Source organism: Brachyistius frenatus, unplaced genomic scaffold, assembly GCF_029030835.1.
Source record: "Brachyistius frenatus isolate BFR_SWC_R1_liver_20210118 unplaced genomic scaffold, ASM2903083v1 Contig_36, whole genome shotgun sequence".
Lineage (NCBI taxonomy): Eukaryota > Metazoa > Chordata > Actinopteri > Embiotocidae > Brachyistius > Brachyistius frenatus.
Window position 1 is genome coordinate 1,135,585 of NW_027210635.1, and position 13,216 is coordinate 1,148,800.

Sequence of the window (13,216 nt, forward strand, 5' to 3'; positions counted from 1 at the left end):
TCTTCGTCAGTCTACCGTTTGCAAAAATTTTACATTTTAATGGACACAGCTCTGGAAAAAGCAACAACAAAAAACCTCGACACCTCAAAACGCTTCTGGAAAAATGTTACATGGACTGACGACACTCAGGTTGAAGTTTGTGGGAATAACATGCAGCGCTATGCAGGCTGTCAAAAGGGCCTTATACCTACGTGAAAACATCATCCCGAAGGGGAAGGTGAAAGGGAGCATCATGATTTTGGGCGATTTTCTGCCTCAGGGCTCAAACGTGCTCCTCCAGTTTAATTTGTAGTTCTTGTGAAGCCGATCTTCAGCTTTGAAACCCAGGAAGAGGTCCAGTATTTATTGACTGGATGACTACCAGACCCAATGTTTTGTTTTTCACCATGAGAATCTCTTATGTAATCAGTTCAACTGCAGCTACTCAAACTTCGGTGTCTCATATGTTTCTTTGAAATAGTAATTGTTTGTGCAGATTTGTCAGAGTTGCAGCAACACTGATGGTCACATATGATAAAATGGTCTCGGTCAATAGAGACTAACCGGGTAGTCCATGTTATCTGAACGTATAACCCTTCCTGTGATAGGAACAGGGTCAGTGTATTTACTTATCTCTATAGCCAATTATATTTCCCCTCAAGTGCTTTAGCCTCTTGTTTTTCAAACCTACGTCGTCAACGTCCGAGTGCGTCTTTTGTTGAGTAAATTCAAAGAAACATCTGGATTATTCAACTGTTTTCAATTGCAAAAGGTCTCTGAGGTTTAGTCCCAATGGTTGACTCTGCTTAGTTCAAGGTTGTTGTTTTTTACAGTTTATCTCTGATCTAAATCAAATTTTGACCAATTTATAGATCCACAAGAGTTTGAGACTTTGAACCCATAACGACAACAAGCGTTTTCATGAGGTGGCGAGCCTCATTTCAGGAAGTTAAGGGATGAAGATAAAAGCCAAGATAATTACTTTCCAGCCTATTTTTTGGGTATGTGATGAAATTTTTGTTGAAAAAATGTCAATGTATTTTAAAAGAAGAGTCGAGTTGAGCAAATACATTTGTTTTGTTTTTTGGGGTTTTTTTTTAAATAAAGGGGTATACTCTACAGATGAGTTGTAATGTTTTGAGAGAAAAAGTTCTCAAAACATCTTGCTTTTTTTGAAATGCGAGTTGTCAATTTTAAGGACAAAATTGCAACAGGAAGATGGAATATTTGAGTATACTTTGAGGGGAAAAAAGTAATATATTGACAAAAGTATTTCAATATTTTAAGAAACAAAGGGAAAAATACATTTCGAGAAAAGAAACAGCATAATGTGAGAACGTATTTTGATATTTTGAGAAAATCTTGGGAAAAAATGTAGGCTAGAAAGATTTTGATTGAAAAGCTTTTGATATTTTGCAAAAAAGTTGGTATATTAAAAGACTAATCTCAGAGTACATGAGAAAAAGGATACATTTAGAAATGCATGTCATACTTTGATTTTTACTTTAAAAAAAAAAAAAATAACCTGTTGCAGGGACACTTGACTAGAACTGACATGTGTCATCCACGCAGGTAAAATCTGACACACTGCTCTTACCAGTTTATACGTGTTAAAATGAATCTTATGGATCATTACAGTCCAACAGTGACCCTGACACACATGCATTCATGTCGCCCAAACTCCTGGCTCCTCTCCTGCTAAAAGGGTTCCGAGAAATGAAACTAGACTCCCGTTTCCACATGCTGCAGCGCGGGTGTGGGCGTCTCTCTGAAAGGGTTAAACTCATAGTAAAACGCATCCCCGCAGTGCAGTGCCCCGCCTCACAATTGTTGTAGCCGAGTGCCTCAGAAATCACACCACTCCGGATCCCGCCTTCCCCCCCCCCTCCCGGGTCCCTCTTGGCCCCGCCCCACCCCTGGACCACATTGAAATGGGTCTGACGTTGTTGTCAAACACTACAGTGTTGCGGGAGCTCTCTCCTCAGATCTTCCAGCAGGAGCATCTTTAATACAACCAGAGCGCAAGGAGGCAGCGACGGGTACTGCCGGTGCAGGGAAAGAGTCAGTGAGCAGCCTCATTGCTGACAGTGTCCGATTAACTAAATCAGAGAACCTCACAGGCTGCGCTGTAGACGCATCCTCCAAGTGCAGCTGAAAAACATGGGACTGCCGTGTTGCACCTCACTGCTGTTTCTCATCTGCTCCCTTGTTCAGACCAGTAAGTTCAAACTCCTGCTTTTATAACTTTTTTTTTTATTAGTCATTTAAATATGAATTGACCTTATTTTGACTTGCCATCTGCGTTAAACACGTGCAAAAATAATAGTGCCGTGCTTCAGCTTGACAAAGCTTCATAGAAATAGCCTATGTTTCTGAATAATATACTTTTATTGAGGTAGGTGGGCTTAAATTGCCCACTATACTCTGATGCAAGGTGATTGGGGGGGGGGGGGCGCAATTCTTCCCACAATGTAGGTCAAATCTGTCCTCTCTCCCAATCGCCCTTTCTTTGTGAAATATCCAGAAAGAAAATTGGCCTCAGCGACCCATATTTTGCCATAGATTAACAGCCAAACCCCTTTATTGATTAGTTCTATTAATTATTGCGTCTCATTCATTCATTAAAAAAAAAAAAAATTATGGTTGCAACTTTTACTTGTAACTTTACTTTCTTTTTGTTGCCGGCCCTCGGTTGAAGCTGCATTTTTGTGTGTGTGTGTGCCTTTTATTTACTGGCGCTCAGCTTGCAGCAGGTCCCGGCAGCCAATGGGGTTTGAGCAGTGCGAGTGCTGTCTGTGTGTAAAAGATGTCAAGCGGGGTTTCTGAAAAGCCGGCTTTCTTTTTTCTTTTTTCTTTTTTTTGAAAGCTGTTGCCGTTCATGATGTGGGAAGGGACGCCCGCTTTGCATTAAAATCACTGCGGAAAATCAAACACGGCAACTTCTGTCGCTATCACAGGTGCACACGTTCCTCCTTCGTGATGCAACACCCGGCGTGTTTGCAGGAGGCTGTGACGCTCAGTGTTGTGGAGAAAGAGTTGAAGCCATCGGACTGGTCCAACAATACAAATACAGACATTGTCTTTGAGCAGCATTCCTTCAGTTTTGGTCGAACACTGAGTCGGACCGTCAGACCTGTTCCCAGTATGTTGGTTCTGGGAAATAGTGTGTGGTGGTGAAACATGTTGGAACTGGTTGTCAGCCCTCCACATTTCCACACCAGGCACAAAGATGTACTTTGTTTTCAAATGTCTCTTCCCACCATGTGAAATGGTTGTCCCTCACTCAGATTTGGATAGACAATCTTTCTTTGTGTCATCGAGAGAGAGAGAGAGAGAGAACGTTTTTAATGGTGTGTTCATCTATCTCTTACCTGTGACCTATCGACTGGCAAGAGGCACCTGAGTGGAGATTTTATGTGTGAGATCCAGCAGTCGAACACATCCAATGTCAAAAAATTGGCAACAAACACGAGCATGGGCTTATTTTGTTATCTGCACTGATTTGCATTAAATCAATAACGCTGCCATTCGGTCCAGTTTGTCTTTCAAGGTCTGAACTTTGAGCCCATTAAGTAAATAACCAGCATGATTTTGAGTTTGGGTAACGTGTCATCGGTTACAGGGAATGAGAGTAATAAGAAAATTCCACCTCATGTTCATCACATTCAGGGACAAGGACAGTGGGAAATTAACCTTAAAGTTAAACCACCTCAGTGTTTTCCTATTTTTTTTTCTTTCCTGTGATCCAGAAGGAAATGCTTATGTTAACAGTGATGCCGTCAATATGAAACTGATCATTATCTTTACAGCAAGGGCAATAATGCACAGCCTTTTATGTGGGGTCATAAAGAAACGAACAATTAAACGTTCCCCATTGTGACTGCAGTCAGAAAATACTACAACGGTGGCAAAACGATTTCCCTTAACCTTCAGAAGCTCAAAGAAATAAAGCCGCTCCTTATTTAACCAAAGCTAAAACATTAACCATGACGGATGGCATCACGTGTTTGTCTTCACTGGGAAGCCATTATGATTTAGGATGCTATGAGACTTGAAAGGATGCATAATTTATGATTTGTCTGTCACCCATCCATTCTTATGGGGCACACTCTGAAAACGTTAATCCTTAAACCCATAAATATTGAATTTGAAATACATTGTAAAAAAGGTCACAATTTTCACTTGCTAAATAAAGATGTTACATGCCAAGCTGCGGCTGGTGTTACTGTTAAATACCTCCCTCTGGTCCCTGTCAGAAACAGGTGGCCATCTGGGGGTTTTGAGCCCCCAGATGGCCACAATGGCCTCCGGTACCTTTAATGAAGTGCTCTTCTTTGATGTAGAGTCTAATTGGCTCTTCCAGTTCAGTGGCTTCGTTGGGTCCATTAAAGATGGGGGCTGTGAGGGGAGACTGTGTCTTCAGTACTTTTGCTTGCCGTGAATTGCTGGAAAACAGGATTCTTGCTGTGACTGTGAGCTTGCCATATCTGTGGCTCACTGATAGAGGCTGATAAGGCTCCAGCAGGCTGGACCGCTTTCACTGGTGCCTATCTCTGTTTGACTTGTAGTTGAACCGTTTGTCTCCGCTACTCAGACAAGTAGGAACATGCACGTGTGTGTCTGTCCATGTGTCTTCATGTGTGTGTCATGCCTGAGTTTACACCTCCCACCCGCACACTCCTCTTCATAAAGCGTACGGGCTTTATTGTTTCCCTGATTATCCCTCTGGTGCCAACAAGAAAAATATCTTTGCCTCTTCCGGGTGGAATGACAACAAATTTCATACAGATATTCTTAATCGCCATGGGGATGAACCCAGAAGACGTTGTTGATCCCTGTAGCGTCACCATAAGAATGATATTTGTGTTTTTGAGTGAAATGTCTCGACAACGATTTAATGGATTTCTATGAATTTTGGTACAAACAAGTTGTGATAACATTTACAATCGTTTAACTTTCCCTTCTGGGAAATTCAATTTAATTCATATTTTGCTTTATAACCAAATGCCTAATGACTTCTAACCTGGTGTTACCAGGCTATTGCTCCCAGCATATGTTTTCTTCACTGTGATTATAGTCCGGAAACCCCGTTTGCATTAAGGTTTGCTCAGCAACTTTGAAGGGCAGACCAATCCTGTCCTGCAATGAGTTTGGGTCTGCAAACATCAGGCTAAAGGACCTCATCTTCAGATGTGACATGTGTTTGGTGCTAATTAGTAAACGCTACCATGCTAACAAGCTAAATGTTAGTGGGAGACGTGATAAACAGTACAACTGTTAAATATTAGCATGTCACCGGCATGCTGCCAGCGAGCATCAGCATTTGTCTGAAACCACTGCTGTGCAAGTGCAGCCTCAGAGCTGTTCGCTTGACTGTAGGCTCTGAGACTTGTGTAATAGATTTGTGACTTTCTATTGACTCACTTTCAGCCAGTGTTTATGTATTGGCCCATGATAGATGAGAACTAAAAACATTTTTTCCTGTTCTGCAATTTTATTTCTTGTCTACCGCAGATGCATTTACGACATGTGGAACCAGCCAGTTCCCGTGTGGGAATGGGAAATGCATCACGTGGAGATGGATGTGTGACGGCACAGACGACTGTGGAGACGGCACAGATGAACTTCCTGGTACCTGCTGTGAGTACAGTGTGACGTGACCGTGTAGATCTCACAGTCGTTAAGTCTGACCAATGTACAGACCTAATCATAATTTTCTCTGTATTTTCACTTCCAGCTGCTAAAACATGTAAACCGACGGAGTTCAGCTGTGCAGACCGCCTGAACCAGTGTGTGCCGAACAGCTGGCGCTGCGATGGAAAAGCTGACTGTGGGAATGGAGCTGATGAGCAGGACTGTGGTGAGTTGGAGTTGGGGGGAATTTTTTTTTTTTACTTTTTCAACCCGGATCCTTTTTTCTTATCGTTCTTAGTCTAAGTGACTAACGCTTACAAACTCATTTTTGACCTTGTCTTTGTCTCGTGAAAATAATCCCTGCAGACCCGATGGTCTGCAAGGTGCAGGGTGCGGACGCGAGCGTTTGCATCCAACAATGGCAAAGCTAGCCGCAGACTCCCTAAGCGACAAAGCTATTAATAAAGTATATACCTACCTACCTACCTACCTAGTCTGTGAAAGCTGCACGATATGTGGCGTGACGCTTTGTTGGCACAATTTGAAACTGTGTAAACACAAACCACAGTTTTTTCACCTTTCAGATAATAGTACGCTCTTCTCACCCACAACGACAAAAAATAAAATAAAAAAAATAACGTCCAGATTGAAAAATGCATCCGTCTTACCTTTCTGTCAATCATATGCAAATTTGTTTTGTTACGTTACTGTCAGAATTTGCAGCTCACTTTCCTCATTTTCATCGGCCTTTCACGCTCCGGTTTGTCTAGTCCATCATTGCTCTGACCGAGCTGCCATGTCTGCGCTCTCTCAGTTGCCAAGCAGTGCACGGGCTCGGAGTACCGCTGCGGGAACGGTCAGTGCGTGTCTTCCTCGTTCGTGTGCGACGAGGAGGCGGACTGTGACGACGGCAGCGACGAGGCCGGCTGCCCACCCTTCACCTGCAGTGCTGCTTCCTTCCAGTGCAACAACTCTGTTTGCGTTCCTCGCCTGTGGGCCTGCGACGGCGACGCCGACTGCCTCGACGGCTCGGACGAGTGGCCCCAGAACTGCGGCGCAAAGACTCCCACCTCTCCTCCCGCTCACCAGTGCTCCGGCCTGGAGTTCCGCTGTGGCGGCGGAGAGTGCATCCACGGCAGCTGGAGGTGTGACGGAGGAGGCGACTGCCCCGATCAATCGGATGAAGCAGACTGTGGTGAGTAATTCAAATTCCGAATTTGACCTGCTCATGACGTGCTGAAATTAGTTTCGAGTCATTATCTCTCGTACTAATTCACTCTGCGTCCCTTTAGTTCGTACCACCTGCCGTCCCGATGAGTTTGAATGCGGTGATGGCACTTGCATCCATGGCAGCCGCCAGTGCAACCATCAGTATGACTGCATGGACATGAGCGATGAAATTGGCTGCGTCAATGGTACGATCTCTTCCCCTCAGCCCTCCAAATGACCTGCAGAATCTCTAGCATTTTTCTGTTATCTAATCCCACGTTTTATTTCCATGACTCATACGTAGCGACCCATTGTGAGGGCCCGACCAGGTTTAAATGCCGCAGCGGGGAGTGTATTAGCATGGACAAGGTGTGCGACAAGCACCGTGATTGCAGGGACTGGTCAGATGAGCCTCTAAGGGAATGTGGTGAGTATAGAGGCCCCTCATTCATTACTACTTTTATGCATTTAACGAGGGTGTCTGCAGCTTACTAGCTATAATACTAGTTATATCCTTTAAAAATATGACCTCTTCTTCCTCCCACTGCAGGCTCCAACGAGTGCCTGTACAACAAAGGCGGCTGCTCTCACATTTGTAAAGACCTGAAGATCGGCTATGAGTGCTTGTGTCATTCTGGATTCAGCCTAGTTGACACAAAACGCTGCCACGGTAAGCAGTTACGAAACTGTGAAACATCCTTGTGCTGTTTCATTCTCTCGCTCCCATTTTTTTCTAACGTGAACTTCCCTCAGATTAACAAATGATGCCAACAATGTGTTTATTCTGATGCAAACCCCCTCAGATAAAGAGAGATCTCATCGTTCTGGTGGACACAGTGACCCAGCATTGCTCCTGTTTCATTTAATCATTTATTTATTTGTTTCCTTGACTCAGATATTGATGAGTGTGCCAACCCAGACACCTGCAGTCAAATCTGCATCAACCAGATAGGCAGCTACAAATGCGAGTGTGAGGAGGGTTACCAGGTTGACCCAGCCACCAAGGCCTGCAAGGTCATCGGTAAATATGATCGTCCTACCTTCTGCCCACACTATTATCTTTCATTATTATTTAACGGCTAGATGTCGAATGATGCTGAATAGACTTTACAAATGTTATTTGTCCTGTTACATCTGTAAAGATAATAAATGACATTTTCTGGTATGTTCATTCAGCTTGCCAAGTGGAAGCTACTTTGTTGAGTTTGCCATTGTTAGAATTGATTCTCACCAGGTGTTACTTTTAGTTTCAACACCTTATGAGGTCAGCAGCAACTCTGATACTATGTGCTGTGTTTGTCCCACGTTATACAAAATAGCACTTAGCTGTCTCTCTTTCGTGGACCCAGTTGCCGCGACTACAACGAGTAGTTCTCTAACCTCAGCACTCTGTCATCCAAGCCGCTGCGAGGATACTCTTAATTTCTTTCGAAAAGTTTGATTTCGGTTTGATTTAAAACAACCAAGTAACTAAATAGTAAAATAGTACCTGTCCACTCTTATTTTGTAGGTACAATAGCCTACCTTTTCTTCACCAACCGTCATGAAGTCAGAAAGATGACTTTGGACAAAAGTGAATACACAAGAGTAATCCCCCGTCTAAAGAATGTCGTGGCTATCGACGTTAACATGGCCTCCCGAGAGATCTACTGGTCCGACATGTCCCAGAAGAAGATCTACAGGTGAACAAGAATGAAATCAGAATGAAGATTATTTTGCTTTTCTTTGCTCCTGTTTGACGAATGTTTTTGCTTTCAATCCAGAACTCCGATGGACTCGGCTGACGACTCCACTCATCACCACATAGTGATCGGTAGTGGCATCGACGCTCCCGAAGGAATTGCTTTCGACTGGATTCACCGCAACCTCTACTGGACTGACAGCATTCGCAGCACTGTCTCCGTGGTCACTGCTGACGGTAGCCGCCGCAAGACTCTGTTCCACCAAAACTTATCGAAACCACGCGCTATTGTCGTCGACCCCCACAGCAAGTAAGCCGATAGCGCGAGTGAAAGCGCAGTAACCTTTCCTAGACTCTGTTTTATTTACGTGTGGACACTTCACAGGAATCAGTGCATTTGAGAGCTCCGTTTATGATATTTTCACCTCCCAGCTTCATTTACTGGACTGACTGGGGGAATGCAGCAAAGATTGAGAAAGGAGGCCTCAACGGAGGAGATCGCACAGCTCTGGTCACCGACAACATCGTGTGGCCGAATGGCATCACACTCGGTAAACTCAGCCTTCATGTCGTTCTGGTTTTACGTTTCTACCTATCTGTAGACATCAGTGGGCACTCTGGTTGGACTTGTTAAAACCGCCATCCACCGTTCAACCACACCCACTTGCTCCTTCCCCAGACTTGTTGAACCAGCGGCTCTACTGGGTGGACTCTAAGCTTCACACCCTCTCCAGTATTGACGTGCAGGGCGGCAGTCGACGCACCCTCATCATTGACGAACACAAGTTGGCTCACCCACTGGGACTCGCTGTATTCGAGGTAGATATTTCCCACCCGATAGACCCCGAGCCTGTCAAGTACGACATCTCACCACTTCTCCAGTGTTCAAACTCGGCTGTTTCTGTGCTTCTAGGAAAAGGTGTTCTGGACAGATGTCAGCAACAATGCCATCCTCAGTGCAAACAGGCTCACTGGCGATGGCATCACACCAGTGGCAGAGCACCTGTCATCACCAGAAGACATCATTCTCTTCCATAACCTCAAGCAACCTGCTGGTAAGACAGTTACACCAATAAGGCAACAATGCTAGACATTCCCGTGGTATTTGAAGCTTAGTCCATGGAACAGACCTTGAAACAAGAGCTGAATAAGAATTTTTTTTTAAAAAGAAGCTAAATCTAATGTTCTTGTGTTTTAAATACTCATGTCAGATGTGGCCATTGAACAGGCCAGGGGGGGTCTTTTCACTGAGCTTTATAGGTATAGGTAGATGATTTTTTTTTTTTCTTTGGGAACTGAGCCAGGCTAGCTGTTCCCCCTTACCTCCAGTCTTTGTGTCAATCTAAGCTAACTGGCTAATTAACATCTAGTTTTTTTAGCTTAGCGTGGTATCTATCTTTTCATGCAACACAGCATGAAATAAGTGCATTCACCAAAATACTAACGACAGCTTAAATATGACCATTTTGATTCAAAAAAATGTAAAGCAGTGCAACTACAACTGTATTTTTTTTTCCATTGCAGGCAGAGACTGGTGTCGGTTGTCCAATGGCAGCTGTGAATTCTTGTGCCTGGCAGCTCCTCAAGTGGGCAGACACCCCCCCAAATATACCTGCGTCTGTCCCGATAACATGATGCTAGCCAGGGATATGAGGACATGTGTTCCTGGTGTGTAAATGATCAAAGAGAAAATGTTGTGTAAAACTTACAAAATCATAAAATAATTGCTGTCTTTTAAATGGATTAATTTCATTAGCTCAAGCAGTCCTTTTGCTGGCTCTCACCCGTCGTCCTCTGTTTCTGTACTTCACCAGCTGTGCCAACTCCTGCAGCTTCAGTGCGGCCTCAAGACCCATCCACCCGCCCCCCTCGTCTGCCATCACCGCCCTTTAGGACCACACCTAGAACCACACCCAGGACCGCACTGAACCCTCAGATCCACACCACCACCACAGTGCCCGTCATAATCACCGGCACCGTCGCCAAGCCAGTGCGACACACCACCAAGCCTCCAGTCAGGACCACCACACCTGTACCAAGCACACCCTTGTCCCAGCTGGTGAATCCTACGCTCTCCCAGACCACCACAGAAGTTCCAGTCACGTCTACAGGCAAGTTGCCAAAAGGGCCACGGTGGCGGTTTTACACGTTTTAGATATTTTCTGTTTTGCTGAGTGCATTGCTCTCAGCCCTGTGACCGGCTGCCCGAGTGCAGGTCAGCTCAGTGTATATTAACTTAAATCGTCGTGTTTACCTTTTCCCTCAGATGTCCGACGTGAATTTGCTCCAGCTGTATCCAAGTCTGCATCCACCACCCCGATAGCCGTTTACATAGTCTTACCTCTGGGTGAGTTGACTTGGCGGCTGATGCTTCTCAGAAAATAGGAACTTTTTGAAATGATAGCAGCCAGTCATCACGTGTCGTATCTCTCTGGATCTCTCTGTCAAATAGCGATCATTTGTCTGGTGTCCGTTGTTGGTGTCCTACTGTGGAGGAACTACAGGCTGAAGAACACCAACACCATCCACTTTAATAACCCCGTCTATCAGAAAACCACTGAGGACCAAGTGCACATTTGGAGGAGCCACAGCCCTGATGGTTATTCCTACCCAAAAGTAAGTCTAAGAGGAGTTACTTCTACAATATCAATACAACTCTAAATGTGAAATAGTTTTAAAAATAGAAAACATTTTGTTGAAGCACATACAGGCTTACGGTACTAAGATCCTTTTTATTTGCTGTCCCATTAGAGACAAGTTGTGAGCTTGGATGAAGAGGAAGACAATCTAGTCTTCACAGAAAACTGAAAAGTGTTGGTCAGAGTGGAGACCGGAGCCACGATGATAAGCTACCCCTCAAGTCCTTTAGCATCATTACCTCACACAGCACAAAGATATGGAAGTCAAAGCCTGTATCTGACAAGCTTAAACCACTATATCCTCAGAGATGAACAAGCGCTCTACAGCGGAAACACCAGGGTGAAACACTTTTTTATTCGGGGTTCACATTTTATTTCCGTAAAGTGATCAGTCAACATTTAATTCCTCACTAAAACAAACCAAATCATCAGATGTTTGATTGCTCAATCTATTTTTTTTTTTTTTTTTACTTGAGACAACTGTGATGAGGATAACTAGAGAACTGTGTCATTGTTAAAGCCACATAAAGTTTAGATTTTCATGTATCATTTTAACATGATACATTAACTGCAACTGCTAAATGGTCAATTCTTGCAACTCAAGTCTGGTAAACTTCATAAATAGAGACTGTAAGTATCACAGTTTAGTAGAAAGTGACAAAGCTGTTGAAACATTATTATATTTTGCACTATTTATAATTTAAAATAATACTTTGGCATTTTGGGACATATGCATATTTACTTTTTTAAACTATAGTTAGATGAACCCAACACTTATGGGAAAGTCTCTCGCTAATTTGCTGCCTTACCACAGAGAGGTAGAGATGCCACCTGCTAGCCTGCTAACTTAGCTTAGCACAAAGATTGGAATCGGGGGAAACAGCTCACCGAGCCCGGTCCAAAGTGAAGAAAATGTGCCGAGAACCTCTTCGGCTAACACATTACTTTGTTTAATTCATAAAAACTGCAGAATAAAACCACTAATCTGCATTTTACGGGGGATAAGAACTATTTCTTGTACCGCACTAGTTGCCGGGCAAACAGTGCCTTAACAGTTACTTAAGAAAGTAACCAGTAGCCTTTTCATTTTTGTACATAATAAACAAATTAAATTCAATAAATTAGTGTATTTTCCAAAATGTCAAACCTTTCCATTACAGTTAAGCAGACAATATGCAAATTAAACGTAGAGAGGGGCCAGTTTAACCAGTGTGACCTCTATACACCATAATGTGTGTACAATTTAGAGTTTTACACCGGTGATTGCCTCCGTAGTTGTACATCATCCAAAGGGACCTAAAGTCACTGCTGTAGTTAACGTCCAAGAAACCAGAGCACCCAATGTGTTCGTGCCTTGATCCAACGATCCTTATTGACGGTCTTCAGATGTCACATATTATATGGTCATAAGGTCCTTCAGCGGCTGTATTTCAGAGCCTCTCGAGAAGCTTTTCAGCTGCAGTCTCCTAATTTGTGATCAGCCTGATTTGTGATTGGCTGCTCGTGCACTGGACAGCCATCTTTAAATTTCCCTTCCCTGTGCCCCCCCTCGGGAGGAGCAGTACATTCCTCGAAGCCTGAAAAGCTTTGATGCAGCCATTGTGCGAGCAGTAGGGCCATTCCTAAGTTTATGTACCGTGGCAGGTGAATGTTTATGTGCTCCCTTAGGAGCTGCTTACCTTATAGCATTCGCGAAAAAAGGATGCCATATGCACAAATGTGTCAGGGATTTTAAAGCACAGACTTCAGTGGCTGTTTGAGATCATGTATTTGTATTGCTGACAATTGTGTGCCTTTTTTCTGACATATTTTGTTCACATGTTCATGTTGGTGCTATTCAACTCAGTGAATTTGTAAAAAAAAAAAAATCAATGTGTCTGCCTGTTTACAAAGAAGGATGTGAGGTACATGAAGTCATTCTACATTCACAGACTAACAGTGCAGATTAAGCATGTAAATATGATGTTCATAAATGTACATATTTGTTCTTAACTGTTTTTGGTAACGATGTTTTAACCGTTGTTGTAAACTTTCAACTTTTGTGCATAAATAAATACTTCTATTTATTATAGAA

General features: G+C 43.5%; 1 protein-coding gene across 1 annotated transcript; it reads left to right on the forward strand.

Moving 5' to 3' along the window:
- Nucleotides 1-1,968: 1,968 nt before the first annotated feature.
- On the forward strand, nucleotides 1,969-13,216 carry ldlra (low density lipoprotein receptor a). Its single transcript, XM_069701220.1, has 18 exons — nucleotides 1,969-2,197; nucleotides 5,494-5,619; nucleotides 5,717-5,839; nucleotides 6,428-6,808; nucleotides 6,906-7,028; nucleotides 7,127-7,249; nucleotides 7,373-7,492; nucleotides 7,718-7,843; nucleotides 8,333-8,504; nucleotides 8,586-8,813; nucleotides 8,936-9,054; nucleotides 9,183-9,322; nucleotides 9,417-9,558; nucleotides 10,028-10,171; nucleotides 10,318-10,614; nucleotides 10,770-10,850; nucleotides 10,956-11,119; nucleotides 11,255-13,216. The coding sequence occupies exons 1-18, from the start codon at nucleotides 2,140-2,142 to the stop codon at nucleotides 11,309-11,311; spliced, it is 2,724 nt and encodes a 907-aa protein (XP_069557321.1). The 5' UTR covers nucleotides 1,969-2,139; the 3' UTR covers nucleotides 11,312-13,216.